This window comes from Squalius cephalus (genome assembly GCF_949319135.1).
Source record: "Squalius cephalus genome assembly, chromosome: 25".
Lineage (NCBI taxonomy): Eukaryota > Metazoa > Chordata > Actinopteri > Cypriniformes > Leuciscidae > Squalius > Squalius cephalus.
In genome coordinates, this window is record NC_137146.1 from 25,204,544 (window position 1) to 25,232,473 (window position 27,930).

At 37.7% G+C, this 27,930-nt stretch overlaps 1 protein-coding gene across 2 annotated transcripts in view; it reads right to left on the reverse strand.

Annotated features, from left to right (window-relative positions):
• Positions 1–20,103: 20,103 nt before the first annotated feature.
• plod2 (procollagen-lysine, 2-oxoglutarate 5-dioxygenase 2) overlaps positions 20,104–27,930 on the reverse strand; it is a 42,753-nt gene continuing 34,926 nt past the window's right edge. The window contains exons 14-20 of one of the 2 annotated variants that reach the window (XM_079863150.1): positions 26,383–26,445; positions 25,071–25,184; positions 24,756–24,821; positions 23,456–23,560; positions 23,044–23,190; positions 21,041–21,166; positions 20,104–20,942 (exon numbers count right to left, since the gene is read on the reverse strand). In XM_079863150.1, the coding sequence (XP_079719276.1) occupies positions 20,787–20,942; positions 21,041–21,166; positions 23,044–23,190; positions 23,456–23,560; positions 24,756–24,821; positions 25,071–25,184; positions 26,383–26,445 (777 nt within the window). In that variant the 3' untranslated portion in view covers positions 20,104–20,786. The remainder of the gene's footprint in view (positions 20,943–21,040; positions 21,167–23,043; positions 23,191–23,455; positions 23,561–24,755; positions 24,822–25,070; positions 25,185–26,382; positions 26,446–27,930) is intronic. The other variant, XM_079863151.1, reaches the window with a different exon arrangement.

Consider the following 27,930-nt stretch of genomic DNA (forward strand, 5'->3'; position numbering starts at 1 on the left):
AAAATTTAAAAGGCATCTGTATTTTATAAAGACCTGATTTATACACTGAAAAATATTATAAATCGAAAATTAGTTTCTTTCAATTTACATTGTTCTACTAAAGTAATGTAGCCTACTATTAAATATATATTTAAGTTTATTTATTTATATTAATCAATTGTAATATATTAATATATTTAATATATCAATAACTGTGATGTGATGCATCTGTGATGTCATGTGCATATCGTCTATAATTTCATGAATCTGAATATCACTGGTATATCACAAAATTTCCATCTGAATTTGTTCAGTCCAGTTGAGTCGCACCTTCTGCAGATGATTCTGTCATCATCTATTCATCACCATATTGCTGAACTTGACCTTTTTTCCCATGGAACACAGAGTCCAACCTAATCAAACATACCAGAACAAGATAATCACAAAGTTTCTGACCGGTCGATTGGAGCTAAACTCTGCAGGACAGTGGACCTTGAGGGCCATACAGATAGTACATTTGGTTTAAACCTTACTTTGCAGCCATTAAAAAAGTAAGTTCTATGTATAACTTACAATCTCATCAGAATCAGAATCTAACCAGAAGTAGTATGTCATCTGGGTGCTTTTCACCTACTGTTTTATGAATACTATGAATTCAGACATACTGTACAACTCTTTTCACATAGCCTACTGTTTGTTTTATTTTTATTTTACCTACTTTTATTTTATTTTTATTTTTATAGGCATATTCAGACAGAGCCTAAATGTGTGTGTGTGTGTGTGTGTACATAGTTGACTGTACAAATATTATTTTGTTTCTTTTTCTATGTTAATGTATTGTCTGCCAGAAGAAAAACAAATGAGCAAGCACTCATAATTAAAGTCATTAAGAAAAAATAGCTTAAATACCTCAAATTTATTGGAAACCAATCTGCAATGAGCTTATGTTCTTGTGCCAAATATCATCTTTCAGGCTAATAAAATAATTAGAACATGGGATTTCTTAAAGAATAAAAATACAGTTCCAAAAAAAAAAAAAGTCATTAAATTAAGATCAAATATTAACCATTTTTCACTCAGTTAACCATCACAGCTAGTTTTATTATTAACAAGTAAGTGTACATTTTACTCATTTTGCTTGGTTGTTGTTTGTAGTTATGTCGGTGTCTAAGGTGTTCAGAGTAGATTGTAGCACATTGCTATGCGGTTGCTTGGATGTTTGTTTGTGTGTGTGTGTGTGTGTGTGTGTGTGTGTGTGTGTGTGTGTGTGTGTGTGTGTGTGTGTGTGTGTGTGTGTGTGTGTGTGTGTGTGTGTGTGTGTGTGTGTGTGTGTGTGAGTGAGTGAGTGGTTACATGGTCATTTTTAGATGGATACTATGGTGGCTGCTATGTGAAGTAGCCCATGTTGTTTGTTCAAACTCCTGACCCCAAGTAAAAGCCAGTAGGTATAGTCGCGTTATCAAACATGACTAATAATGTTTCTGCGAAGTTGGGGACAAGTTACCAACGTTTTCATTGAAAGCTCTTTGGTTCCTCCTTGTGGTACAAAGTGGTGCAAAAATCCGTTGTTTCTGAAAAACATTTATTTGACAGTGTTTAGTATTTTTAGCCATAGTTTATTTATTTTATATTTCTTTATTTCTTTATTATTTTAGATTATGTGGTTCATGGTTCTAATTCTGATTTACTGGTCCTATTTCTGCACTTATCCTCAAGGGGGCAGAATGTGGATGGGGATATGGATTGTGTGTGTCTAGTGAGGTTTACCCTGTAGATATAGTGACACCTTGTGGATGATTGCTTAGGTCTGAGGGATTAAGGCAGGGTGGTTCAGAGTTTTATTGCAGCCTCCAAACGTATTTGTGCACTGCACTGTACGGACCACTTCTCTGTATCTCTTAACCATGCTGATTTTTAGTCTTAGCTGGTCTCCCAGCCTGGTCAGTTGATCTGCTGGTTTTAGAGGTTTGGCTGCTTATCAGCCGGTCAGGATTGGAGATCAGCTAACACCAGAAAACCACCTTTCACCATACATGGTCAATATGTTTGTGTAATTGCATATTTAACATGATTTTCTTTTAATTTGAATTATGTCTGATAATTTTTTTTTTTTTTTTTTTTTTTAGGTGGCACAAACCTACCAGCATAGGGACCGATTTCATATGTTTTTCTTAATACAGTAGAATATTTCACCTGACACGGTCAAACAGTAGCATCTCTGGTTCTGGTTATGATTTGTGCTTGAATAATATCCAGTCAAGATAAATGCGCAGACTTCTACAACACTTGATCTGGACTCCCATGCATTAGTGGACTTCATTCCACTATTATTCCACTCCTAGTGCATTAGTGCAATCCCCACAAACTGTAAATGCTGAGAATTAAAGTGGTTGAGGTGCAGTACATTGATTACTTCAAAACTACAAATTCAATTGTACAGTATAACTGTCCATTGTTTCACTGAAAATGTCATATGAGGTAAAAAAGCATTACATCTAAACAGCCATATAATATCAGACAAGTTACTGTATTATAAAGACACTTACTGATTATAACCCCCAGTCAGTTCTGATGTATATATGTTTAATTTTTGCAGATGTTAACAATGTGTCTGGTGATTTTGTAAGGGAAACCTAACACAATCTTTAATAACATGCTAACAAAAGATAGAAAAAATACAGGGGAAAATGGTTGTTGTCCTATTAAATTATTACGTTATACATAATGTCCAAAGATCCTATTGCACCAAGACTGGAAGGAAACAAAGTAATTTACTTTTCAACTAATGTGCTCAAAAAGCTCAGAAATGTCAAAAGAATGTTACGCTCAGTCTGAGATTTGAACTATAATGTAAGCTCATTAATTCTAATGGGCTTTGCAGCCATTCCTTCTTTACAGAATCAGTTCCACTTGGTCAGCACTGTCATGTGAAACTGAACACCAGTCATGAAATACATTACAATTCCTCTCAGCTTTCATTCAGGCTTTCTGAATAGCCCACAATTCACTGTTCTTAGAGCAGACACACTGGAACCCCACAGGTTGGCAGTGGGGGGGATTCAAGCCTGCTGGCTGACTGGAAGGGTAATATGTTGTCTGCTTCTCACACCCAGGTCTATTTCATGCATTCAGACCTTCCTAGCTGAGCCGTGTTATTTTGGCTAGAGAAAGATTTGTAAATTCTACTTGCTCATTCACAGTTTGGACTGAGAAAACCAAAGCCCCACCATTTCCAGGGGGCTCAACTTGAGGCGGTTAGCAATTACTTAGCAATTCCCTTGCAATCACTTATCGACCACACACAACACCTTGGCAATGACCTAAAAACAACACTGTACACCTTAGCAATGTCTTCACAAACACCTGGAACAGTGGCAGCCACCTTACATATATTTTCTGTTTTGCTTAGTTTTTTCCCTTATTTCCTCATTATGGCTAAATATTTCCCATGATGTTTCCCATTAAACAAACCTTGCACCTTCAATTAGCTCTGATTTGATTGTGTTCTTCTATATTAGCTCATTTGTAAAGCCAAACTTATTTTTTCTTTAAAAAATGTGTTAATGGGAATTATGTGATGTGAATTTCCATTTTCATTCTGTGATATGAATTCCATTTATCTGAATTTCTGAACCTAATTTCACATGACTCATTAGTCTGAAGTTTGTAAGGCCTTGAACTCAAATTCAGCGGATCTGTGAATTGAATTGAGAAATGTAATGTTTAATCAAATGTTTATATTGTTTTTAGTCATCTCTGTATCTTTATTTGAATGATCCTTTCAGTCCTTGTATGCTCAACGAATCTTTCTTGTACATCATGTCTGCAAGTGTGTTCACTACTAACTTTGTAAACCAATCTGTGACTTATTTACAGCTGACCGTAAGTTGATCACAGGGTGGTCAGAAGTGTTTTATGGCTTTTCTGCTCAGTTATTTGACCACAGAGAACATTTTGGACTGATCTGCTCAAGTCCTCTTTGGCTAATTTAAAACACTGGTATAAATGGGAAGGACATGCATCTTTAACATCAACGTGTACCTCTACTAAATGCTACCTGTCTGCCATTTAGAAGGTATGCAACATTAACTTACAGTAATGACACTCATTTCTCATAAAACGTCCGGCAATTTCCAGGAACCTACAATATAACTTGATGTAGTAAATATGGAAAGAAATGCTTTTAAGTAATGATTGCACAGCTGAGAGGGAGAGAGCAGTTTGATCCATTAAACATCACTTAGTGTGGTTAGTGCTGTGTTTTGTTGAAGAAATTCCAGATGCACAAGGTAATGACATCATGGAATGTGAGCAGGTCTGAAAGAGCAAAATAAATTAGAGAGCTGCCAAGAATGTGCTCTGACAAGAGTCAGAGTCCACTGCTTACATGTCCACTAGGACTAACAACCCACCTTCAGAGGCAGCCATTAGTCCCAATAGCACAGTGTTTGGCAGGAACAAGAGAACTGGGAAAGGAATAAATGAAGGAGAGTGAGCTGTTTAAAACCCCGGGTAAGAAACAGCAAATCCTGTGGCTAAGAATATCTCTGTGATGTTTGAAGTTATTGGATTTTTATTGGTTTTCAGGGAAAAGGGGGTTTTAAGAAACAACTTCAGAAAGAGATGGTGCTTCAGAACAGCCAAACGGATTTAGCTGCTTCGTCTCCATTCACTTTGTCTGTTCTGAAGTGGCAACCTATTGTTGTTTAGTCTAACTGCGTTTCTCCAGCTCATTTTCCTCCCCATGTGGCTGCTTTCCTGGAAGACCTTGCCGGTTGCCATTAGCTATTGTGCTCTTTGAAATCCTAAAACAGCAGAGGACCAGCCCAATGAACCCGTTCTTACTGTAATGATGGGGCTAAAATAAGATGCTTCCAACTGGACTGACAGAGAGTTGGAGGGGACAAAGAGTAAGAATACAGGATGTCATGGTTATTGTGGTAAATGCCTTTGTTGTTAAATCGGTGCATAATGCAATACGGTTCATGCTATGCATCCATCACCAGGATTGTAAATTTATACAAAGAGAAAGGGAGAGAGGAATGGGAAAGGCACAGAGCCCAAAAGTAAATTAGACTTGCCACAAGACAGAACCTCAGTCTTCTGTCCAGGATCCACTGTGGCAACGGTTTCTAGAGGCACGCAAGCAAGTCTTGAAAGAGAGACAAGAAGAAAAGTGACATCTAGGACCAGTGTTTATGAATGTCTGGTCAGGATCTTTGGAGATTCTGATGTTAAAGTTACTGGGTTAAAAAGCACAGCTAGATTTGATCTCTTTGTGGTCTTTGTGGTCTTGGAGTAAAGCTGTACTAGGTACTAGTGTTTCCACAGGAGGAAACAAAGGGTGATGGGTTCATGCTGCACCAAATGTACTCCTCTTTCCCAGACTTTGCTTCTGCATGCATGCAGCTGGGGACTTGGGGAAGTGCTAAATGCAAATGAAACAAACACGGGGCCAAAAGAAGTATGTGATTACCATATTCAACTAGAGATGCACAGAATTCATGGAACTTGGCTAAGTCTGGAATACGGCCGCATGATTGGCTCTAATTGAATGGGTTATTCACTGTCATGGATTGTCAGCTTTGATATAAACCACAGCAGCAAAGAACTCAGTCTGTCTGTGTGAGATGTACTCTCTCTAACATAGTGAGAGAATTTATCATCCTTTCTAATCATGGAGACCCGTGATTAGCATACCATATTTAGGTTTGACTCAATGTTAGGTTTGTACTAAATCTGATATGCCTGAAGGTTGTAATGTAATTGTACTTCTATGAGGTTTTCTTGGCTAGATCTAACCATTTGATGATATACTATCAATTGAGTCCATATGGTGCTTTTTAATTACTGATGCTGAATGTTTGATTAATTCCAACAATTATTCTAGCAGTTGCTTAACTTTCTGTACGTTTGAAGTATTTCCTATTTCTTCTTGCCAGAGAATTCAACAGCCATCTCATTTACTAAATTTGAAGAGAACTTATTCCTGTGAGACATTTATCTTAAGCCAAGCTAACATTACAAGACTGAAGCTTGTTGCCTATTCATGTTTTTAGTCTGCAACAAAAATCCCCGGGTTGTAGCTAACTCTCAGCATGTGCCCAACCCAGACGGTCTTCCAGTCTAGTATAAGCAGTTGTGAGACGTGCTGTGACTAGTCACAGATGCTACAACAGATTTCAGACTGTTTTGAAATTTGTCCGACTAGTCAGGTCCACTGTCTCTACTACTGAGAAACAAGAATGAGCAACAACCAATGAAATTACAGGACAGCAAACAAATGGGAGAGAAAGGTAAGGCAGGATCAGGAGCCAAAAAAAGATCCCATCGTATTGCCCCAATCATTGAATTAATCATATATACTGTTGGTGAGGACAGTGACCCTATAAAAGGCTCTTTTTTCACTTGACATCAGGTAACTTCTGTTCTCACTCGAAGTGGGGTATGCTTACTTTTGCCAGCGTAGTGGAATGCTAGCACCACCAGCATGGAGGGTTACACTTTATTTTGATGATCCACTTTAGACAGTCTACTAACTATAAGTAACTTTGCAGCTACAGTATGTCAACTAACTCTGGTTGGAGTATTAGAAGACTGTAATAGACTGTTAGGTTAGGGTTGGGGTTAGTAGAATAAGTTGACGTACATTAGTTACAAAGTTACTTAAAGTCAGTAGAATGTATGTTGGGGGACCATCAAAATTAAGTGTTGGCAGATATTAAGCAGACATTCTATTAATATTCTAATGACTGCTAGTTGACATGAAGTTGCAAAGTTAGTTAGTAGAATGTCTAAAATGGACCATCAAAATAAAGTGTTACCGCATGGAGCTCTCCCAGCCCCTTGTACTACCTGCCACAAATTCGACCAGTGGATTGCAGCATCTATTCTCATCTAAATTTGAGGCAAGTTGTTTGGCATCACAAACGATTACCGATCAGGAAGATTTGTCGCTTACAGTCGGAGGAGGAGTTGTAAATAGAGCAAGCAAGTCGGACTCTTTATGCTTACCGTAGTGATGCTCGCACAGTGTTTGCTGTCTTTATTGCAGAGAATGTGGATTAGATGCAATATGTGTCTAATATGCAGACGTTTCAAATGTTTACATGTACAGTACAGAAACACTTTTTTTAAATACTTAAGTACTGTTTAAAACAGAGCCTTGACCACCAAAATCCGACTGTTCAACTCCAAAGTGAAATCAGTACTGCTGTACGGCGCTGAAACCTGGAGGACAACCAAAGCCACCAACAGTAAAATCCAAACCTTCATCAACACCTGTCTCAGAAGGATTCTCCACATTCGTTGGCCTGACACTATCAGTAACACCAATCTATGGGAAAGGACCTGCCAACTTCCAGTGGAGGTAGAAATCTGGAAGAGAAGATGGGGTTGGATAGGGCACACCCTTCGCAAACCGCCAACAAACATCACCAGGCAGGCTCTCAGGTGGAACCCTCAAGGCAAGCGGAAGCGAGGCCGCCCAAGAAGCACATGGCGTCGCGAACTCGACGCAGACGTCACAAGGATGGGCTTCAAATGGAGTCAACTAGAAAGAATGGCCCAGGACAGAAATATCTGGAGGTCTACCTTTGGCGGCCCATACCCCGGGAGGGGTGGAGGGCATAAGTAAGTAAGTAAGTACTGTTTAAAACAGCGTCTGTATGTATAAGAATAAAGTTCAACATAAGCCTATACAATTTCAATACCTTCAATAACTTTAAATGACTTGTTTTTTTTTTTAACTTAAGTAACTTAATTTTTATCAGTTTTATTTTGTTAAACAATATAGTATTAATATTACACAAAAAGAGTTTTTTACTATTATAAAACATGGTTTCGAGAGGATTAGCAGAACTGAAGGTGTCATAATAAACAAAATGGATGTCATTGTTGTCCTTTTTAATTTAATACCACATAGTGCATAAAACAAAACAAAAATATTAGTCATAACAATAAACAATAAGAATACGCAAACAAAGAAAAAGGGAAAACAAGAAAGAAAAAGTAGGCTATATATACATGTATATTCAAATTAAAAGGAGGAATTTGAGTCATTGTATATGTCCATAATCCTAATGGCTTTCAAAATAAAATAAAAATAAAATACAAATTCAAAATATTCTTGAATTGTATAATATTAGGTTTTCTCTCAGACCACTTACATTTATGCATGTGAAACTTACCATGAAATATGAGAAGATTTCATATATAAATATGGCTCTTGTTTATGTCTTTTTTCCCGTAGTAAAAATAGCATCACCGTTGTTGTACAACTCCATTCAATTACATTATAAATTGATGTTGTTGCTATAGCCTACTTTCCATCTAAGGCAGTTGCAGATTATTAAAGCTAGGGTAGGCAATGTTTTTCATAAACTCTGTTTGTTATACTTATTGAAACTCTTTTCACATCCTGATAGCAAACAATAATTGAAGCAGTCTAAATATATAAAACAATAAATTTATAAAAGGAAAGGTAAACGTATGCAAAGGTAAAATTAAAGTACTGATTCACTGCTCTGTGGAAAGGCAGAAGTTAATTGACGTAATTGTGAAAAGGGCCTACTTAATGTTCCCAACCCTGTTCCTGGAAGCACACCAACACTGCAGATTTTGGACATCTCCCTTATCTAACCCATCTATTTCAGGTCCTAAAGTCTATGCTAACAAGCTAGTGAATTTAATAATGTGTGTTAGATTAGGAAAAGATGGAGTGCCTCTAAGAACAGGGTTGGGAAACACGGCCATAATTAATGCACCTATAGTTCATGAATAGTTGCGTGAGGTGCACATTAACACTAAACAATAAACTTTAAATCTGCACATGATGACGACTTTCAATCTTATACTGTGAGCCTTGGTTTTATACCTCAAAGGAGGGGCAGTTTGTGTGAGGTTTGGGAATTTTGTGTTTTGGGAAGATGTGTTGTCATATGGAGACATAGGTGCAGGACATGTAATTGTCTGGGATGTATAGTTTGTGGGTATGTGTGTCGTATGTTTGATGTGTACGTGTGAAGAGTACTCATTTTGGACGTCTCAAGAGAGACGGCTCCTGCATGGGCAGCAATAATCAGTAATAAACACTGAGCAGACAGCCGTGACACAATATCAGCACAAATACAAGATGACAGCACTGCAAACAAACATGACAGGGATGCGCCCAAAACATGCAGATTATTCCCACTGCTGTGCGCAACTAAAAACGATTTATCAGACATATATAAGATGAACAAGTTTACTTTGTTGATATCCCTGAGACTCACTTCCACATACATACCTCAAAGAACCTGCATACATCTGTTTGAAAACAGCTGTCTTGATTATTTTGGTCCTCGTAAAGGTTTTCCCACCGCACTGTTTGTTGAATTACTGAGGACTAGATTTTTGTTTGGTCTGGTCATGATTTGTAGCTGCTTGCACACATGTGATCCGGTTGATAGACATTGGCCAAATCGGGCAGAAATGAGTGCTGAGGTTCACTTTGTGGAGTTACGGCCCTGTTGACTTAGGCCTTCAGATTTGATAGAGGAGTGTTTCGGTTCGCTGCTCAAGCTTGAAAAACACATTACATCCACCCCGAAGTCTTCCTCTTCCTCAATGTCTGGCAATTCAGAAAGAGAAACACTATTGTGAAAGAAAAAAAATAGGCTTCATTGGGTCCATTCATCCCATAAAACCACATAAAGTATGTGTCTTTGTCAGAACAGACTGTTTGACACACAAACCTGACTGATTCTCTATGTACTCAGTGTCTGGCCATGGTTGGCACACTGTGCTGACAGATTGGACCTGTAGGCATCCTGTAGGCATTTATGATTATGATCACACAAACACGCATGTGATCTCTTCCACTTTCCAGAAACACCTCAATGTCAACATCATAAACCCTTGCCAACGGCCCTGTTAACCTCAACTAGACTCATAAATCCACTGGAGTGAGGGTAGGTATTAAAGAAAGAAAGAAAGACCGCCTTGGAGACAGTGCCACGCACCCTTGCTCATGAAACTGTTTGTGGGTAAAGATCTCCTTTTGTGTCTTTTCCATAAGTTGAAGGATACATGTCTGGGAGTGTTCGAATTTTAGATTGTTTTTCCAGAGTGTTGCTGTGTAATTTGACTAAATGGGCTTTGCCCTGCATTTAAAACAATCCAGTAAAGATTCTCATTGCTGGAAAGTAAACAAGCTGATGCACTCAAAAGCATACAATCAACCCTAATTACTGTTTATGAGAAAGGATATACCACTCACCTGAAAAAGTAGTAATGGCTGGGTGTTAGCGTCAAATGAATGGTCTTAACTATGAGGGCAGTAGGCATTTTCATCACATATTCTGCACACTGTGGTGTCTGTGTTTAGCTCTACGGCCTGTGAGTGGTCTGAAATGGACCTACAGGGCCCCAGTAGCAGCTGCCCACATTCACTGCCCACTAAATAAAAAGAATGAGAGGCCTTTTATGGGGTGTTGGCTGTGTTGCCCAGAGGCTGAATGTCCTTTAAACCATCTGGAAGTCAGTGTGATGTCACACCCTTGGACTCTGAAAAATATGATAATGCCACATAAGCAAAATAACACAGCAAAAGGAGAAAATGTAGAAAATGGTTTTGTTCATATATAAATGATAGGGCTGCTTGGTTGAAAAAAGATACAATAGCTGTGAAATTCTGAAGTTATGTTTAAAAAATGAGCAGCGTTTTTTCTTCTTTTTTTAAAAAAACAATGTAGATTCACTTCCAAACGAAGCTTTCTCAAATTGTAGGTAGTAAAATTATTACTTTCTAAGACAATTCATTATTGCCATAAGTTGAAGCAACATTGCATGTATATATATAATGAATAAGTCAATCATATGACATGTTGCAATGTTCCCAGCAAATATCAACATTTTTAATCAAGATTCAGAAAATCTGATACAGTATGTATTTTTATTTGTATTATGTATTATTATGTATTTCTAAGTAGGCTATCAGTAGGAAAAGTTAAATACAATAAATCTAACTAGTTTTTGAGTGTTACTTTTGGACAGTATTTTTAGAGTAGCCTATCAACTTGTTAGCTTAGCCACATGCTAACATATCATCAGTTACAACAAGGTTCTGTTTTTATTAGGATGCATGTAGGCAATAGACACTGAATCAGCTCTCCTGGATTTTCAGAGTTAGAATAAGTATGTAAGCTTCTTTAAAAAAAAAAAAACTTTCTCTCTTATGTGAAAATTGTGTTTACCAGTGGGGAACCTCATGATTTTCAAACATTTTTAATTGGGGGCATGTCAATTTAAGAATAATGGCAGAATCAAACTGCTATTTTTCATTTTTAATTAACTGGTAAGTTTTAATTGTGAATGTTGACAGTACAATTAGTTTATACACATTATGTGTACTGTTGAAGAATAGCAGTAGCACTTGCCATCTAATGTTAGATCATTTTCTGAGGTAGCATGAGAAGCCTAAATTATTCACCTAATGTGCTATTTTCTTTTTTTTTCCTTTTTTTTCTTTTTAAAGAAAGAAATTAAAATACCTAAATGATTGTTATATTTCAGCCAACTTCCAAACACACAAGTAAGACTTTAAGGCAGCATAAAACTAGGTGTTTAGCATGGCTAGAACCTAAAAGTCTGTTTTTGTCTTGAAGTTTACTTTACACAAAGTACTTATTGAACCATCCATACTACATTCAGAACTGCACACACATACAATAACATGTACTGGTATATTAACATACACTGTTATATTAATAGGACAGCACCTCCTCAAGATTTGTCTTCTCTTGACTTTGTTTCTCATCATTTTCTCCATCAGTACTTTTCCATGTGTCAAAATATGGACTGAGTCACTAGTTCATCTTTTCCCCACCAAGCTTTCCGTGCCGGTCCAGCTGTGGTGAAATTCCTCTAACTGAAGATACAGTGAAGGCCTTCGAATCACACTCATCAGTCCCACATTACATTAGAGGGGGAGTTAAGTGAATGCAGGGCTCATTTAAAGGGTGAGCATTTCTTAAAACATCTGAAATGTCTACATTGCTGCTCTCACATGCCTGATGTCATGACTCAGTTTCAGTATCCGATTTTTCTTTCCAAACCAGGAAGATCTTAATGTTCTCATCCACCGTTAAAAAAAAAAAAAAAAACTAACCAAACTAATGAACTAAACAAACCCAGTCATGGTCAGATAATTCATTTAATTTCTGAAAATAACATATGAAAAAATGAAGGTTGGATTTCTGGTATAGGATTGTTTCTGTCTTTAAGGACACTTTTTTTTTTCTTTAAGGACAATTAACTTGTTTCTGTCTTTAAGAACACCTCTTAACAAGACCAGCTTTGACCAGCACAAATTCCATGTCAAACAGGTGTACCAGCAATGCCTAGCTGGTGAATGCCTAGCAAAGTCTACCAAAATATTCATCAACTTGAAAACATAGAGCCATACAATAAACTTCCAATAATGTGATTTGTTAATCATAAATGCATTCAGAAAATGATACAGTTTTGAGTTGGCCCTGAGTTATGGAAACTACATGATTGACTTTATACACAGTACATGCCATTGTAAAAGTTGTACTGTTGGTCTGTCCCCTCACAGCCGAATTTTTATCCACGAAAAACAAATCAATATGGCATGCAAAATGCACAGCCTCAAACAGAGAGAAAAGAGGTGCATTTTCAGCTCTTCAGATCCCAATAGGCTGTTCCCATTCACCAAGTTACCCCGGTTACCACCCCCTGCCTTGAATTCATACATTTATAGCGATGGATAAGTCAAGTCCCACCCTATAGCTTTTAGCTTTCGAAAAGCACTCAGAAATATGTCACAATAAAGAAATCAAGTTGACCATAAATTTCATTACTTTCGTTTTCTGAGCAAGATACTGATTATGAGGTGACATGAAATCAAAAATCAAAATGGCAAGATGCAATAGAGGTTAAATTTAAAATTTACATTTTTTATAAGTTAAAAAAAGATTTACTTAATGAATTACAGTATTGTTTAATTGGACTCTTTTGGCCTTTTGGACTCAGACTTAAGTTTAAATCGGCCCATTTTGGACTCAGGCTTGACTTAGACTCGATTGGTTAAAGGCTCGGTGGACTCGAACCCAACACTAAATATTGGTAAGAATGCTGGTGGTTATACCAGAATACAGCATATGATTTAGACTAGTATGCAAAATATGCTAGTCATTTTAGTAGGCTATGAAGAATTTTTTTCTTCTAAATAGTGGTATGAATAGCTGTGCCGTAAACTGCAGAATATTTTCAATACCTAATCTCCAGCTTAGGCAAACACTATTTAGTCTGCTGTGTTGAATGGTTGGAACTGGTTTGTGAGCACCGGCTTTTATTCTGCCAAATGCTATACAAGAAACTCCACCTTGATGCCTTAGAAAACAAGGTGGTTCCACTCTGTGATAACTCTGAGACCAGGATTTACCTCCACTCCACCCCATAATAAATGTGTGAAAGTGTAATTAGAGAAAAAGAGAGGGTACTTGTGTGTCTGGATTTTTTTCTTAGACATAAACAGATGGGTGGCCAAGTTCCTTATGTGGTCAGGCCTGCACTGTGTAATCATTGCCGGTCAGTGGGCACTGCACTTGAAGGGACACATCAATTGACTTACGCCAGGTTCAGAATACACATTATGTTTGTCTGTTACGGTAGTCATTGTGTCAGATTATGCAATTTTGACTCCTTAATTCTTGTCATGTCGTGGACAAGAAATATGTCAGACTACTCATTGCTTCCTGACCAATCATTGCTTGCCGTCTTTAATGAAGTACGTGATGTCACAGACAAGGTGGTACTAGGGACTGACTTCTGGAAAGAAGACCGTAAACAAACAATGGCTACCGAAGCAGCATGTTAGCATAATGCTAAATACAGTTGCTAAAGCTCCTCCGCTATCGTTCACCAGCATTTATCTTTTTTCACTCTGTCATGGTAGTCCCTCGAGGAAACAACAAAAAGGCAGGATTATTGTTGCAATAGCTCCACAAACATTCCTTCCATTGCATATTTCCTCCAGGCAGCACCAGTACAATCGTCTCTCTTTCATTTCATGTTTCAAATCTGTGTACAGAACAGTTGGAACACAGTTTGGGACTTTAAGCTGTTTGGGAACTGTCGTGTAAGATATATACCAAACCACTTTGAAAACAGACTTTGCTCAGACACAGAATGAGCAAAACAGCATTTTAGATGCTGTGCAATGAGAATCGGTCCGCTGGTTGGTCAAGTTATACCATCCCATCGCAAAGTTACATAGGCCTATATTTTTTGAAGTGCATCAGGAAATTGATTAGGTAAATTTGTTTCCATTGTAGTTTATACTCACGTTTTCTTAACGGATAAAAAGTTTATCCGACTCAATTGAGTGCTTACGTTTTTTATCCGCATTTTTAGAATTTATGCTTATCCTTAGAGTTTCCATCCATTGTTTTTGTATGTGATATCTCAAAATGTGCATAAAAATAGGTGGATGGAAACATTGCTATTGTCATTTACGTCAAACGGATTGTGCCAAATACGGACTGATATCGTGTAGTAGTTGGAACCCGGCATTACACGTTCAATAACGACTCTTCACAAACCATGATTTCCTGTCTTTGACCTTAAATGGACACATTGAATGCAAAATTTGTTAATAGCTGTTTCAAATAGCTGTCTTTACAAATTAAACATTGGGTAAGCTATTCATAGTCTGATTTCCTGAACAGTGGAACTACCTCTTTTTCCGAAGAATGGAAGATGCGGTAAATGTTTAGAAGACCTTTTTGAAACCTTTTGAAGCTACTCTATCAGTATTTTTGGAATTACATTTGGTGTTGCAAAAATTACACAAAACGGTTTTAATGCTTACCAACATGTAACATGTAGGACCCTCTCGTTGAATGTGCAGAGTATCAGAAAAATAAATAAATAAAGTAAAGTGGCCTGATCTGACTTCACACTTCCTGTTCACTTTCACATTTTACACTGATCGTCTTGACTACAGATTTCCCTCTCAGCTCTGTTTGATAAGTTATCCTCAGCAAACCTGTAAGTTTATTAACCTTGCAAGTTTCCTGTGCCGCTGCCCTGCATCAATGTCATCTTTCAGAGCCATGAGCAGGGAGAAAGCAGCCACAAAGGGGTCTTTCTGTAGCTTGCTGCTGCGCTCGTGTCTCTGACCTACATGCCTCCCTCCTTCGCTGCATTTCTCAGCAGCTTTTCAAACCCGCAGACACAGACGGAAACATTGAACAAGTCAGGGATCTCTTCCCAGCAAGCCCCAACCAACAGACGAAAGATGAAGGGAAGGAAAAAGATCTCACACCTCAGCATTAGTGGGCATATCCGCTACCTTCCATCTCCATGGCAACTTTCAAACTTTACTCTGTGGTCTACACCGAAAGTGCATTCACATAGACAAGACTTGCAGGTACAAAGAATCATAAACTCATTTGCTTTCAATGACAGTTGAAGTCACATGAGTTACAGAAACTGCTTGTACAACATGTATCAATCTACACATGACTGGGTTGTTTTCTACTTACATTTTATTTATTTTTATTGGACAGGAAAGTATAGAGCAGGGTTCCTCAAATCCGGCCACTGTCCTGCAGAGTTAGCTCAAACCCTGATCAAATTCAACTAACTGTGATTTGCTAGTGATCCTGAAGACTTTGATTAACTTGCTCAAGTGTGTTTGATCAGGGTTGGAGCTAATCTCTGCAGGGAACTGGCCCTCCAGGGCAAGATTTGAGGAACCGTGGTATAGAGGATAGACGGGAAGTACACGGTGGAGAGAGGGGGAAAGGATCGGCAAAGAACCTCGAGCAGGGAATCGAACTCGAGTCGCTGGAGGTGCAGTTGCATTATATGTCGGAGCGCTGCCCACGAGGCTATCGGCATGACTTTGACTGGTTGATTATATGAAATTAGGTTTTATTAACAAAGTTCAGGTGGAAAACGTTCAAATGATCTATCCAGTCAGCATGAAATGAGGCCAATATACACTCACCTAAAGGATTATTAGGAACACCATACTAATACTGTGTTTGACCCCCTTTCACCTTCAGAACTACCTGAATTCTACATGGCATTGATTCAACAAGGTGCTGAAAGCATTCTTTAGAAATGTTGGCCCATATTGATAGGATAGCATCTTGCAGTTATGGAGATTTGTGGGATGCACATCCAGGGCACGAAGCTCCCGTTCCACCACATCCCAAAGATGCTCTATTGGGTTGAGATCTGGTGACTGTGGGGGCCATTTTAGTACAGTGAACTCATTGTCATGTTCAAGAAACCAATTTGAAATGATTCGAGCTTTGTGACATGGTGCATTATCCTGCTGGAAGTAGCCATCAGAGGATGGGTACATGGTGGTCATAAAGGGATGGACATGGTCAGAAACAATGCTCAGGTAGGCCGTGGCATTTAAACGATGCCCAATTGGCACTAAGGGGCCTAAAGTGTGCCAAGAAAACATCCCCCACACCATTACACCACCACCACCAGCCTGCACAGTGGTAACAAGGCATGATGGATCCATGTTCTCATTCTGTTTACGCCAAATTCTGACACTACCATCTGAATGTCTCAACAGAAATCGAGACTCATCAGACCAGGCAACATTTTTCCAGTCTTCAACTGTCCAATTTTGGTGAGCTCGTGCAAATTGTAGCCTCTTTTTCCTATTTGTAGTGGAGATGAGTGGTACCCGGTGGGGTCTTCTGCTGTTGTAGCCCATCCGCCTCAAGGTTGTGCGTGTTGTGGCTTCACAAATGCTTTGCTGCATACCTCGGTTGTAACAAGTGGTTATTTCAGTCAAAGTTGCTCTTCTATCAGCTTGAATCAGTCGGCCCATTCTCCTCTGACCTCTAGCATCAACAAGGCATTTTCGCCCACAGGACTGCCGCATACTGGATGTTTTTCCCTTTTCACACCATTCTTTGTAAACCCTAGAAATGGTTGTGTGTGAAAATCCCAGTAACTGAGCAGATTGTGAAATACTCAGACCGGCCCGTCTGGCACCAACAACCATGCCACGCTCAAAATTGCTTAAATCACCTTTCTTTCCCATTCTGACATTCAGTTTGGAGTTCAGGAGATTGTCTTGACCAGGACCACACCCCTAAATGCATTGAAGCAACTGCCATGTGATTGGTTGATTAGATAATTGCATTAATGAGAAATTGAACAGGTGTTCCTAATAATCCTTTAGGTGAGTGTATATTCGTAGCTGACTCACCTATGTTCCTTGACAATTTTCTGCATCCCTCAGCCACCCTGACTGCTCACTCTCAGCTGGTTTCCTATCCCAGGCAGGGATACAAGGGGGTACTCTGGGTTCGGGCCAAAATACTAAGCTCAGAGCCCCTCCTCGGACAGCACGCCAAAGACGCATACTCTTTACTCTATCTGATTATTTGTAAGTATGAACTCGTGAAGTGACAGTTTTGTGCCACTCACTTATACCATTCAGACAATAATAATGTAAAGAGTTTAACCCTCTACGGCACACATTTTGATGGCACATGATAAAAATTACCATACATCATGTATCCTAATCATCCCCATATACACTATATTGCCAAAAGTATTGGGACACCCTTCCAAATAATTGAACTCAGGTGTTCCAATCACTTCCATCACCACAGTTGTATAAAATCAAGCACCTAGGCATGAAAACATTTGTGAAAGAATGGGTCGCTCTCAGGAGCTCAGTGAATTGAAACGTGGTACCATGATCAGATGCCACCTGTGCAATAAGTCCATTCGTGAAATTTCCTCAATACTAAATATTCCACAGTCAACTGTTAGTGGTACTGTATTATAACAAAGTGGAAGCAATTGGGAGCAACAGCAACTCAGCCACGAAGTGGTAGGCCACGTAAAATCTTAGAGTGGGGCCAGCGTATGCTGAGGCTCACAGTGCGCAGAAGTCGCCATCTTCAGTCAATAGCTACAGACCTCCAAACTTCATGTGGCCTTCAGATTAGCTAAAGAACAGTGCGTATAGAGCTTCATGGAATGGGTTTCCATGGCCAAGCAGCTGCATCCAAGCCTTGGGGCTTGGCCCCTTAGTTCCAGTGAAAGGAACTCTTAATGCTTCAGCATACCAAGACGTTTTGGACAATTTCATGCTACCAACTTTGTCAGAACAGTTTGTAAATGGCCCCTTTCTGTTCTAAACATGACTGCGCCCCAGTCCTGACTATAACCCGATAGAACACCTTTGGGATGAATTAGAGCGCAGACTGCGAGCCATCTATCACTCTTTCTCTTCTCCACCAATAAGATGGTGTGTGGTGGGCGTTCTGGCGCAGTATGGCTGCCGTCTCATCATCCAGGTGGATGCTGCACATTGATAGTGGTTGAGGAGATCCCCCCTTTCTATGTAAAGCGCTTCGAGTACCCAGAAAAGCGCTATATAAATGTAACAAAATATTATTATAATTATGTAATAAAAAAAATGTAAAAAATAAAAAAAAAAAATTTGTGAATGTAATTAAAAAAATTAAAAAAAAAATTAAAAAAATAAAACCTGCCAAAAGGCTTCTCTACACCTTCATACACACAGATATTTTTTTTTTATGCATAGTTCAAGTAATTTGAAATAAGATTCCTAGAGCAAATACTCTTGTCTTCTTCTCACACCATGTGCTAATGTGACCATGTGTCAGAAAAGGATGTCCCACCTTCAAATGGTGCATGATAGTGACTCCCAAACCTTATTAGAATGTTCTTTGATACTTTTTCAAACATTATAATTGGTTGCAATCATTTAAAGAAACATGTACTGAACATAGGACTTAAGAAAACTCTCCATTGCCTGAGGGCAACATTGTGCGAGGGATAAGCTCATCTCTGATTCCACTTAAAATGATCCAGCTGCATGGAAGGAGGAACCAGTTTCAACTCCCCCGCACAATCCTTAAATTGTTGCGTTAAAATTGTATCTCATTTATCATACGAAAAGACAAGTTCAAGTATGTGTATCTGACACTGACCATGTACTGTAACAGCGATTGCATCAGTCTGGAGATGCATGAACACTGTCAACACATTCATTTCTCAGCTGCGATGACTGACTCTATGCATGGTTTGACAAGCCCAGTGGCATATACTTTGACAAGCCCAGTGGCATCACATACACATACTGTATTACATTAGTATGACATGTGGAATGTGCATGTTTCAAGATTTGAACCATAACTGAACTATGGACTATGACGCTATTTTCTTGTAGAAACAAACTTTGTTGCATTATTTTCCTGTTATCACTGTAAAGCTGCTTTGCTAATCTGCTAATATGTATTGTAAAACGCACTATATAAATAAAGGTGACATGTCATAACATATTTTCTTAAATTAATGGTGCAAAAAGAAATCATACTTTTTTAAAGCTGCATTTTATTTTACAAGGTCAGTGTCTAAATTATCGGAATGTTCCCAATCTTTATCTTGTCTTGATCATATTTTTAGTGCAAAAATCTTTTTTATTAACAAATTTCAACACAAAGCATTTATTGTCAAATATAAAAAACTTTTTCTCTTTAAAAAACATTTTTATTATTTCAACAATTTCAAAATAAGTTAAGAGTTTGACCTGGCTGAGACATTTAAAAGGAACAAGAAAGTAAAACATTTGACATCTCTGAGATATTCTCAGTTCAGAAAATAAGGCATATTTTACCTTGTTTTTACAGTAAAAAAAAACAAAAACACCTACAGCAAAACTTTGAAAAAAAAAAAAAAAGAAAAAAGAAAAAAGAAAAAACACTTAACCAGAATTAATTTAAAATCCTGTCGTTTCTTGTTGTGCAAACATACAAAATTATATGTATTTTGTTGACAGCATATTCATAGTTTCATAGTCATGTAACCTTGTCATGTAAGTAATGTAACATTACCTTCATGTCTTTAAAAACATGGTGCTACAACTGGAACTATTGAAGTCATGTTATTTCATTGCCAGTAACAGCTCTATAATCTATATTATTTTACAGTAATCTAGATTATTTTACAGTACTTGGAGCTCACCTTCCTTTGTACCAATTATCACACACAAAAAAAAATGTTTTTTAATTTGAATTGAAAACTGAAATTAATAATTTTACCTTTTTATTTTATTTTACTGATCGTAGGAAGCTGACAGTGTAATAATTGCTGCCTTGAAATCATGTTATGAGTATTGTTCATTTGCACACTTTTTTATTTTTTTGAGTTGGGGGCATGTCAGTTTGAGAATAATGGTGGAAGCTAATTCATATTTATCATAAAGTTGTAACTCCCAATATTGATGGTACAATTTAGTTTTATGACATTCAATGTAATGTGCTGTTGATGTAGAATAGCACTAAAGTTTGCTAGCAAATAAGGGTGAATGGGAACTTTCCAGGAGGACTTGAAGACAGCTATTATGAACGAGTGCCAATGCTAAACACCCCGAACCAAAGCTGTTTAAATGAAGAGTTACTGAGCTCACCTGATTTCTTTGTCAAAGTTATAGTAGAACAATTATGATCAAATATCTCATGTAATTTTGAGTACTGACCGAGGTTTATATGTATGAAGTCTGCCGGAGTGAGTATGTGTGTGTTTGTGTGCACCCACTTTATTAAACTTCTGATGAACAGCGTTTTCTCTTTCGACAGTAGTAAATGTTTCAAAAGACAGCAAACACAAACAGTCACACAACACATAAACCAAGAATAAATCAGTAAAAACAAACAGCTGACACTACACAAACATATCAAGGCTAGTAAATTTCTAGTGTAGAACTGCTAGAACTACCAGGGAGTCTAAGGATCTATGAAGGACACTGCTATGTAGCGTGTGCCGTTGGTCGTAGGTAGTCCTTCGTGAAGGTGGGTGAGTCTACCTGGATGCATGAAGCTCCAGCCTTTTCTAGGAGACTCTATGGAACAGTTATATCTGTGAAATCGGCAACCTCCACCCTGAAATAGAAGGAAAAGTGTCATAAGTTTGACTACATGTGATTGAAGTATTTCAAATCTATTTTAGGAAAAGTAAGGCCAGTATATCACAAGCTTGCCTGGAAATCTAAGCCCTTGTTGTTGAGAGCAACATTAATGGTGAAAGTTGAGGAATCGTGATGTGGCCTCAGATAGGCTTGTCTGTTTGGAGTGTACTTTACCACAAAGTTCATAATCGCATAGCCCTGAAAGACATAAAAAGATAGAAGACGCAATCAAAACCCAATTCAGATTTGCTTGACAACGATGTACTAAAAACATTTTTTCTTGTGCGTTTTTCTCATACAGACGACAATGTAGTCGATCTGTCCTTTTAATGGATGACCTACAAAGAACTCAGACTCATGGTGCAACTGGAGTTCACATTCCATGAGTCAAATCAACCAGTGACCTAATAACACTCGCCCACTCAATAGAGCACAGAGCCTTCCCGAAAGAACAGCGAGAGAGGGAAAGCTGAAAATTACAGAGAGAAAAAGATGACTTGACTCATTCCATGAATCACGTCAACCAAAGACCTAACAAAGCTCATCTAGCAAGCTGTGTTTTAGCTGGCTGCTGTTATAAGCCTTCGGAAATCATGCAGATGTGTAATGTAGAAAAAAGATCCATGTGGCTGACAAAAAAAAAAAAAATCTTTAAATTGCTCAAATTATATAAAATGCCCTATTTAAAACTAACAAGCAGCAGCTCAATGGTTGCATTAGAGTGTGAAGTCATGAGTCAAATCATCTAGACTTAACGGATGAATTTCAAGAAGCCTGTCAAGTAATTGTCTGGCTCATATTTCACCCCACAAAGAACAAAAATGCTGCAAGAACCAGTTATGAGTTCAAAACCAATAGTTTCCAATTAAAATGGTGGAACATCTAGTGTGGAATTTAAAAATACTGTGTGCGTTTCACAAAGAAAAAACGCACTGAAAATGCAAACAATGAAATGCAAATTTGCAATAATTCAACAAATAAAACAAATTTCCCCATCCTTACTGGTGTAAGGATACAGCTGGCTTTAAGTCTTTGGCAAGTGTTTTGTTTTGAGCATGCCACCTGCGTTTGGTTTAAATTTGTAATTTCAGATAATAATACAGAAAGACCTTTATAACTAAAACATGCATTACTGTAATGACAGTGATTAACTGTAATAAAAAAGTCACAACACACACACACACAAAAAAAACATTTATGATCTTTTGTTCTTAAAGGAATAGTTCACTTTAAAATAAATTATGTCATCATATACTCACCCTCATGTTGTTTCAAACCTGTATGAATTTCTTTCTTCTGCTGAACACAAAAGAAGATATTTAGAAGAATGTCAGTAACCAGACAGTTTCTGGGTCCCATTGACTTCCATAGTATATTTTTTTCCTACTATGGAAGTCAATGGGACCCAGAAACTGCCTGGTTACTGACATTCTTCTAAATATCTTCCTTTCTGTTCAGCAGAAGAAAGAAATTCATACAGGTTTGAAACAACATGAGGGTGAGTATATGATGACAGAATTTTCATTTTAAAGTGAACTATTCTTTTAATGTTTTCAATTGCCTTAAATCTTAAACTATTTTGATTTGGGGGTGAAAAATAGCCATGATTTTTCTATAAGCTTCACAGATGTTTTTTAATTGTCTTTTTTATATACTTTATGTAGGCTATTAACATTATGCAACATCATGCAGTTGTCATGTAAATACATGTGCCATACACCTTTGAGCAACTGCATACTGTCTGTGTAAATAAACATGCCATGTCAGATACAGCTTTTTTTCCACCTTCGAAGACTTTTGTTGATTTGGGGAAACTGTCTATAGTATTCTGGTTGAAGTAATTGATTAAATAAAAGATGACACAGATACATTTCATAGGGTAATCATACAAATTACCTTTACAAAGTAAAAAAAAAAAGGCCCCTTAATTGAAAAGTTGATTTTTTGACACTGGTTGCAACCTAATAAACATAGGAAGACATAATACCTTACAAAAAGATGAAGTAGAGGTAGAAGAGACATTCTGATTTAACAGCTGATTATGACTCAGTCTAGACCCAGAGAGACTGGCTCACCTTGGTGTAATAGCCAGAAAAAACCTTGAGAGTGACGGGGGAGATGAATTCTCTGATAAAGTGCAGCCATTCCTTATCGAAATTGATCTGTTTCATATGAATGTCATCTGTCGGGACACTCTCATAGCCTCCAGTGATACGCTTGTCCTGCAAAGAGAAAACACAATGACTGGGCAAACAGTCAATGATAAAAACTGCACAATTGCACTGCTGTGTAAAGTCTATTTTAAAGTTAATTTACACTGGAGAAAACAATCCCCAAAATAAGGATTAAATATGTGAGTAGATATTCACACATTTTCTTCTGCTAAGAATTTTCTTTTGTATTTACACATTTTTAAGTAATTTTCATTCAAGGGTGATCCCTGTACAAAGTGTACAGACTGTTTTAAGGCCGGCGGGTTTATCTGACCTGGTGATTTCCACCAGACCATGATCCATACTTTTCCATCTCCTCCACCAGCTCATCGCAGGCTTTCTCCGAGAACACGGGGAACCAGAAAACATCTGGGCATGGCTGCAGAAAGATAAACAGGTCCTTAATATCTTCTTTTTTTTTTTCTTTTTTTTTTTTTAAAGTATTTCATGTAGTGATACTGTAGCTCCCAGCCCAGTCCACAATCCAGAGGAAACCCAAACCAACATGGGAAGAATATGCAAACTCCACACAGAAAGGCTGGGACTCAAACTAGCTTGGATATTTTTTACACTGTAAATCACCAGATCCTGCCATAAACTTTGTCATAACTGGGCATCTTGGAAACTGCTGGTATGAATCCTATCTCCTCTGTATTTGGAGAAGTTGCCATCAAGTAACCACAGTGGACTCTGGGTTCGGCTTTGCCTTATCTTTTTCTCAATATACACAAAGTTGTTTAGACTTATCATTAATAACATGGATTTTCCTAACACTTCTATGCCAGAAACACAGTTCTAATTCTCATTCTTGCCTTTGGAATCCCAAATCTAGGCTCAACCTAACAAACACAAAGCCTCTTGTCTTCAGCATCATAGTTCAGCTAGGCCCATTATAGAAAACAACATCCAGGTCAGACAAGAATTTGGAGGGAGTGTTTGATGACCAGTTTAGCTTCACGCACCATTGCAAAGGCTGTCCAGACATGCAGATTTACACTTGTGCCCCTCCAGTTCGAACCCGGGCCCGTCCACATGGCAGGCGGGCGCGCTCTAACAAGGAGGCTAAAGACCGCAGTCTCTAGTTTAATTCGCTAGAGCGCCTCTTGAGATTAAGGGAGTGAGGTTTACACGCACAGCTCTTACTCGCCTACGTCTGTTACACACTGTACTTCATCAAGAAGATCAGGTCTTATCTAGTTCTTATCTAAACAATGTGCACCTCTAGACTGGAATATTGCAATGCTCAGCTAGCTGCCTTCTTGCATGGACACTTAAACTGCAGATGTGGTTCATTTGGTCTTCAGAAGAGTCTGTGCTAAACACTACTTGCTTTGCTTCACTGATTGCCAGTTGCTGCCCTCAAAGTTCAAGGTACTGATGCTTTCCTATAGAACAACCACTGGTTCTGCATTTGTGGCCTCCTTATTACATCCACTTTTGCAAATCTTTCCAATAATCTGGTCGATAAGAGAGTGAATGAAGTCTCTTTCCGGAATATTAAGTTTCAATGTACATCCACGGTGGAATGATCTTTCCCACTCTACCCAAACAGCATCTACTAAATTAATAAATACCTGCTCCAAGAGGTTGTCAGTAAAAATTCGAGTGTAGTTGGGATGGATGTATTTCTCTCTCCAGTCCTGTGTAAAAGAAAGAGAATTAGTACTCGGGCCATTCACTGACCTGCATTGCAAAAATTGATAAGCTTCTCAGCATTCATTCGGCAGCCTGACTAAAACCGAGATGGAGGTCAACACAGACTTATGTTTACCCTGTCATCACTCCACTTCATTACTGATGACAAATGAACCACTAAATAGAACTTCTGGGTTTGTAACAGACAATTTGTATACAGAAAACATTCAATCACAAATTGTGTAGTCACTCACCAGAGGGTTTTCAAATATTTGCCAAAGGTCATTGTTATAATGGGATGTGTTATAGTTGGCAGTCGAAATAATCCTTCCAAACTCATGACGATTTGTAACATACATAAAAACTCCCTGTAGCGGACAAAGGAAATGTAGTTAGATACTACAAATTATATTTATAATGGAAAAAGTCAAACATTCACAATTCAAAGAAAATATACACATGTACTGTACATGTAAAATGAGCAATAAACAAAACCCTAATAATTTAAAGTCAATGATAAAAGAAATCACAACAAAGCATCATCATCTTTTATAAATAAACCGGGAATGGTTGGGAACGGCTTTGAGAGGGAATGGAACGGGAACACAGGGAAAAGTGCAACTCCAGGAATCAACATTCCTGTTTACTGTACTACAAGCAGGGACAAGGTTTCTTGCATCTAAATGTGGGGAGATCCAGGCTTACTCTCAGTCTAGGTTTTTCCAAATCATTTTGCACCAATCTCAAAAATATTAGCAGAATTGTTGAATCCAATGCAAAAATACAAAAGTAATAAGTACTACATACTGTAAGTAACTAGGCTGAGATAAGTCTTGAAGCTTATGAGGGTAAGTTTCATGTTATTGGTATTGGTGTGCTTGGGAGAGGGTTGCTCTTGGATATAGAAGTCACTGCAGGGAAAACTATAATGCAGGATATCTATTAGATCCTTCATTGGCTTTTCCACCACTTAACTCAGAAGGGGTGTTTAATTTTATGGTTCTGTGTATATGTGTGTATATATATATAATCTGGTGCTTTGTCCAGGTTAACCCCATCAAAAAGCAGAGGTAGCTTATCAAAACAATGGCGTCAATTTCCCAAAGGGTTCCGCTGGTTAGCTGAACACCCTTGTCACTGCAAGATGTATTCTAAAATGGCGTTATGTTTAAATCAAATGTATGAATTCCTACTAGGACATGCACATAAATGTATGGAATAGAAAAAAAAAACATGAAACAATCACACTGAGCATAAAATGGGGGTTTATGGTTTTTCCACATGCATAGTAATTTATCTCAAATCTGGTTTACACTTTCCTTTTGATTACATGTTCTGTAATCTGACAACAATGCTTGTGATCTTGAGATTACATATATGTACCTCAAGCAAGCAAATATTAAATGTTAGTGGGTCTTTTACTTCCAAAAATATGCATTTATTACTTCATTTAGTATTTTAGTATGGCTGGAATATAACTTTCTAAACATTTGGAAAAGTGACGCCTTGCTTTATAACATTTGAATCTTAAATTATATAAAATAGAATAATCAAAACAAGAGGAACCTTTGGGGGTCTGAGCATATGGAATCTTTCCGGAGAAGGAGATTCTCTTTCTCTGTGTACTGTCTAAAACGAAGGAAAAGCACCATGTAAATTATATAATGAGACATAAACCGTTTGAGTAACAGAGAGAGATTAAGAAATTTGCATATTAGGGAAGAATGCCCTTTTAGGACAGTTGAGGTGCCTGTGTTTTAGTTGGCTGATTTTCTGTTTAGAAAAGAGCTGTGCACTGCCTTAAGGTGCCCTAAGCAGTAGACAGGAAGTATTTTAGTTAGAAAAACAGCAGAGTTAGTTATTAGTGGTGCAGGATGTTTAAGGAAAGGCAAAAACACACAGCCAGACATTCCCATTGGTTCAATGTCGTGTTACTTGTGAAAAAGGGAGAGAGGAAAAGGATGATGAACACTTTGAATGCATCACAGAGGCTGCCATAAACGGACAGAGAGGTCATGCCTTCACAACAGCACATTGATATACTTTGAATACTTGCCAGTTACATCTTGGTCACAGAAGTGCAGCAGATGTTTAAAAGCAATGAGAAATCAGGCTAAAATGTCATATGCAAACTAATACAGAACAATGGCTGTTTAAAAGGTTAAGATTTATTATCCACCCTCCTACTTTCCCCCTTAGTCCAACTTAAATTCTATCGACATAATCTGTAACATGCTGTCAGTTACCAAAGACAATGAACTGATCCCTTAGTTTGTAAAAAACAAATATCTTATTAGCAGTAATGAATGTACAATGGAAGTTTATGGGGAAATGTATTCTAGAACTGGATTTAGCACTGGATTAACTAGTTATATGTTACTAACATAATTAATGTGGGTGGAGTTTGAATATAAGTAAACAGTAATTGTAAGCAGTAAACAGTGTAATGTAAACATAATTTATGTGTGTATCATGTTTCCGTGATAACGGACTCTAAATGTTCAAGATAAAACTTGAAATATTGGCCATAACTTTGCACAGAAAAGTTAGTTATCAATTATACCACTCATGATAACACATAAAATGTCGTGACTACTTTCGAAATGGTATGTATTTTAACAGTTTTCCATTGTAAGTGCATTACTTTAAATGTGTGTTTTATTTCTTATTAATAAACAGCATGTCATTTATGCTGTTGATAGAGCTTAACTTAAACATTAACCCCCAGTTTCACAGACCAGGTTTAAGATAGTCTGAGACTAAAATGCATGTTTGAGTGTTTTAAATGAGGGCAACTTATACTGATATTTCTTAAAATATGTCAGTGCCATTGTTTTGTCACAAGATGGACACCAGTAGCTTTTTTCTAATACACGTTTATAAAAGCTATTTAAATGTCCTAATTGATCTAAGGCCTAATCCTGGCTTAGTCTAAACCCTGTCTGTGAAACCGGGCCTTTATATATTATACAATATTAAATATATAAAAAATTTTTATTTAGCATGAATTTTTTTATATTAATTGCACAGATACAAATTATATTAAATTGACATTGCATACCTAAATACTTGAAACCCCAGACTATCATTACATAAATTATATAATTGTAGCTG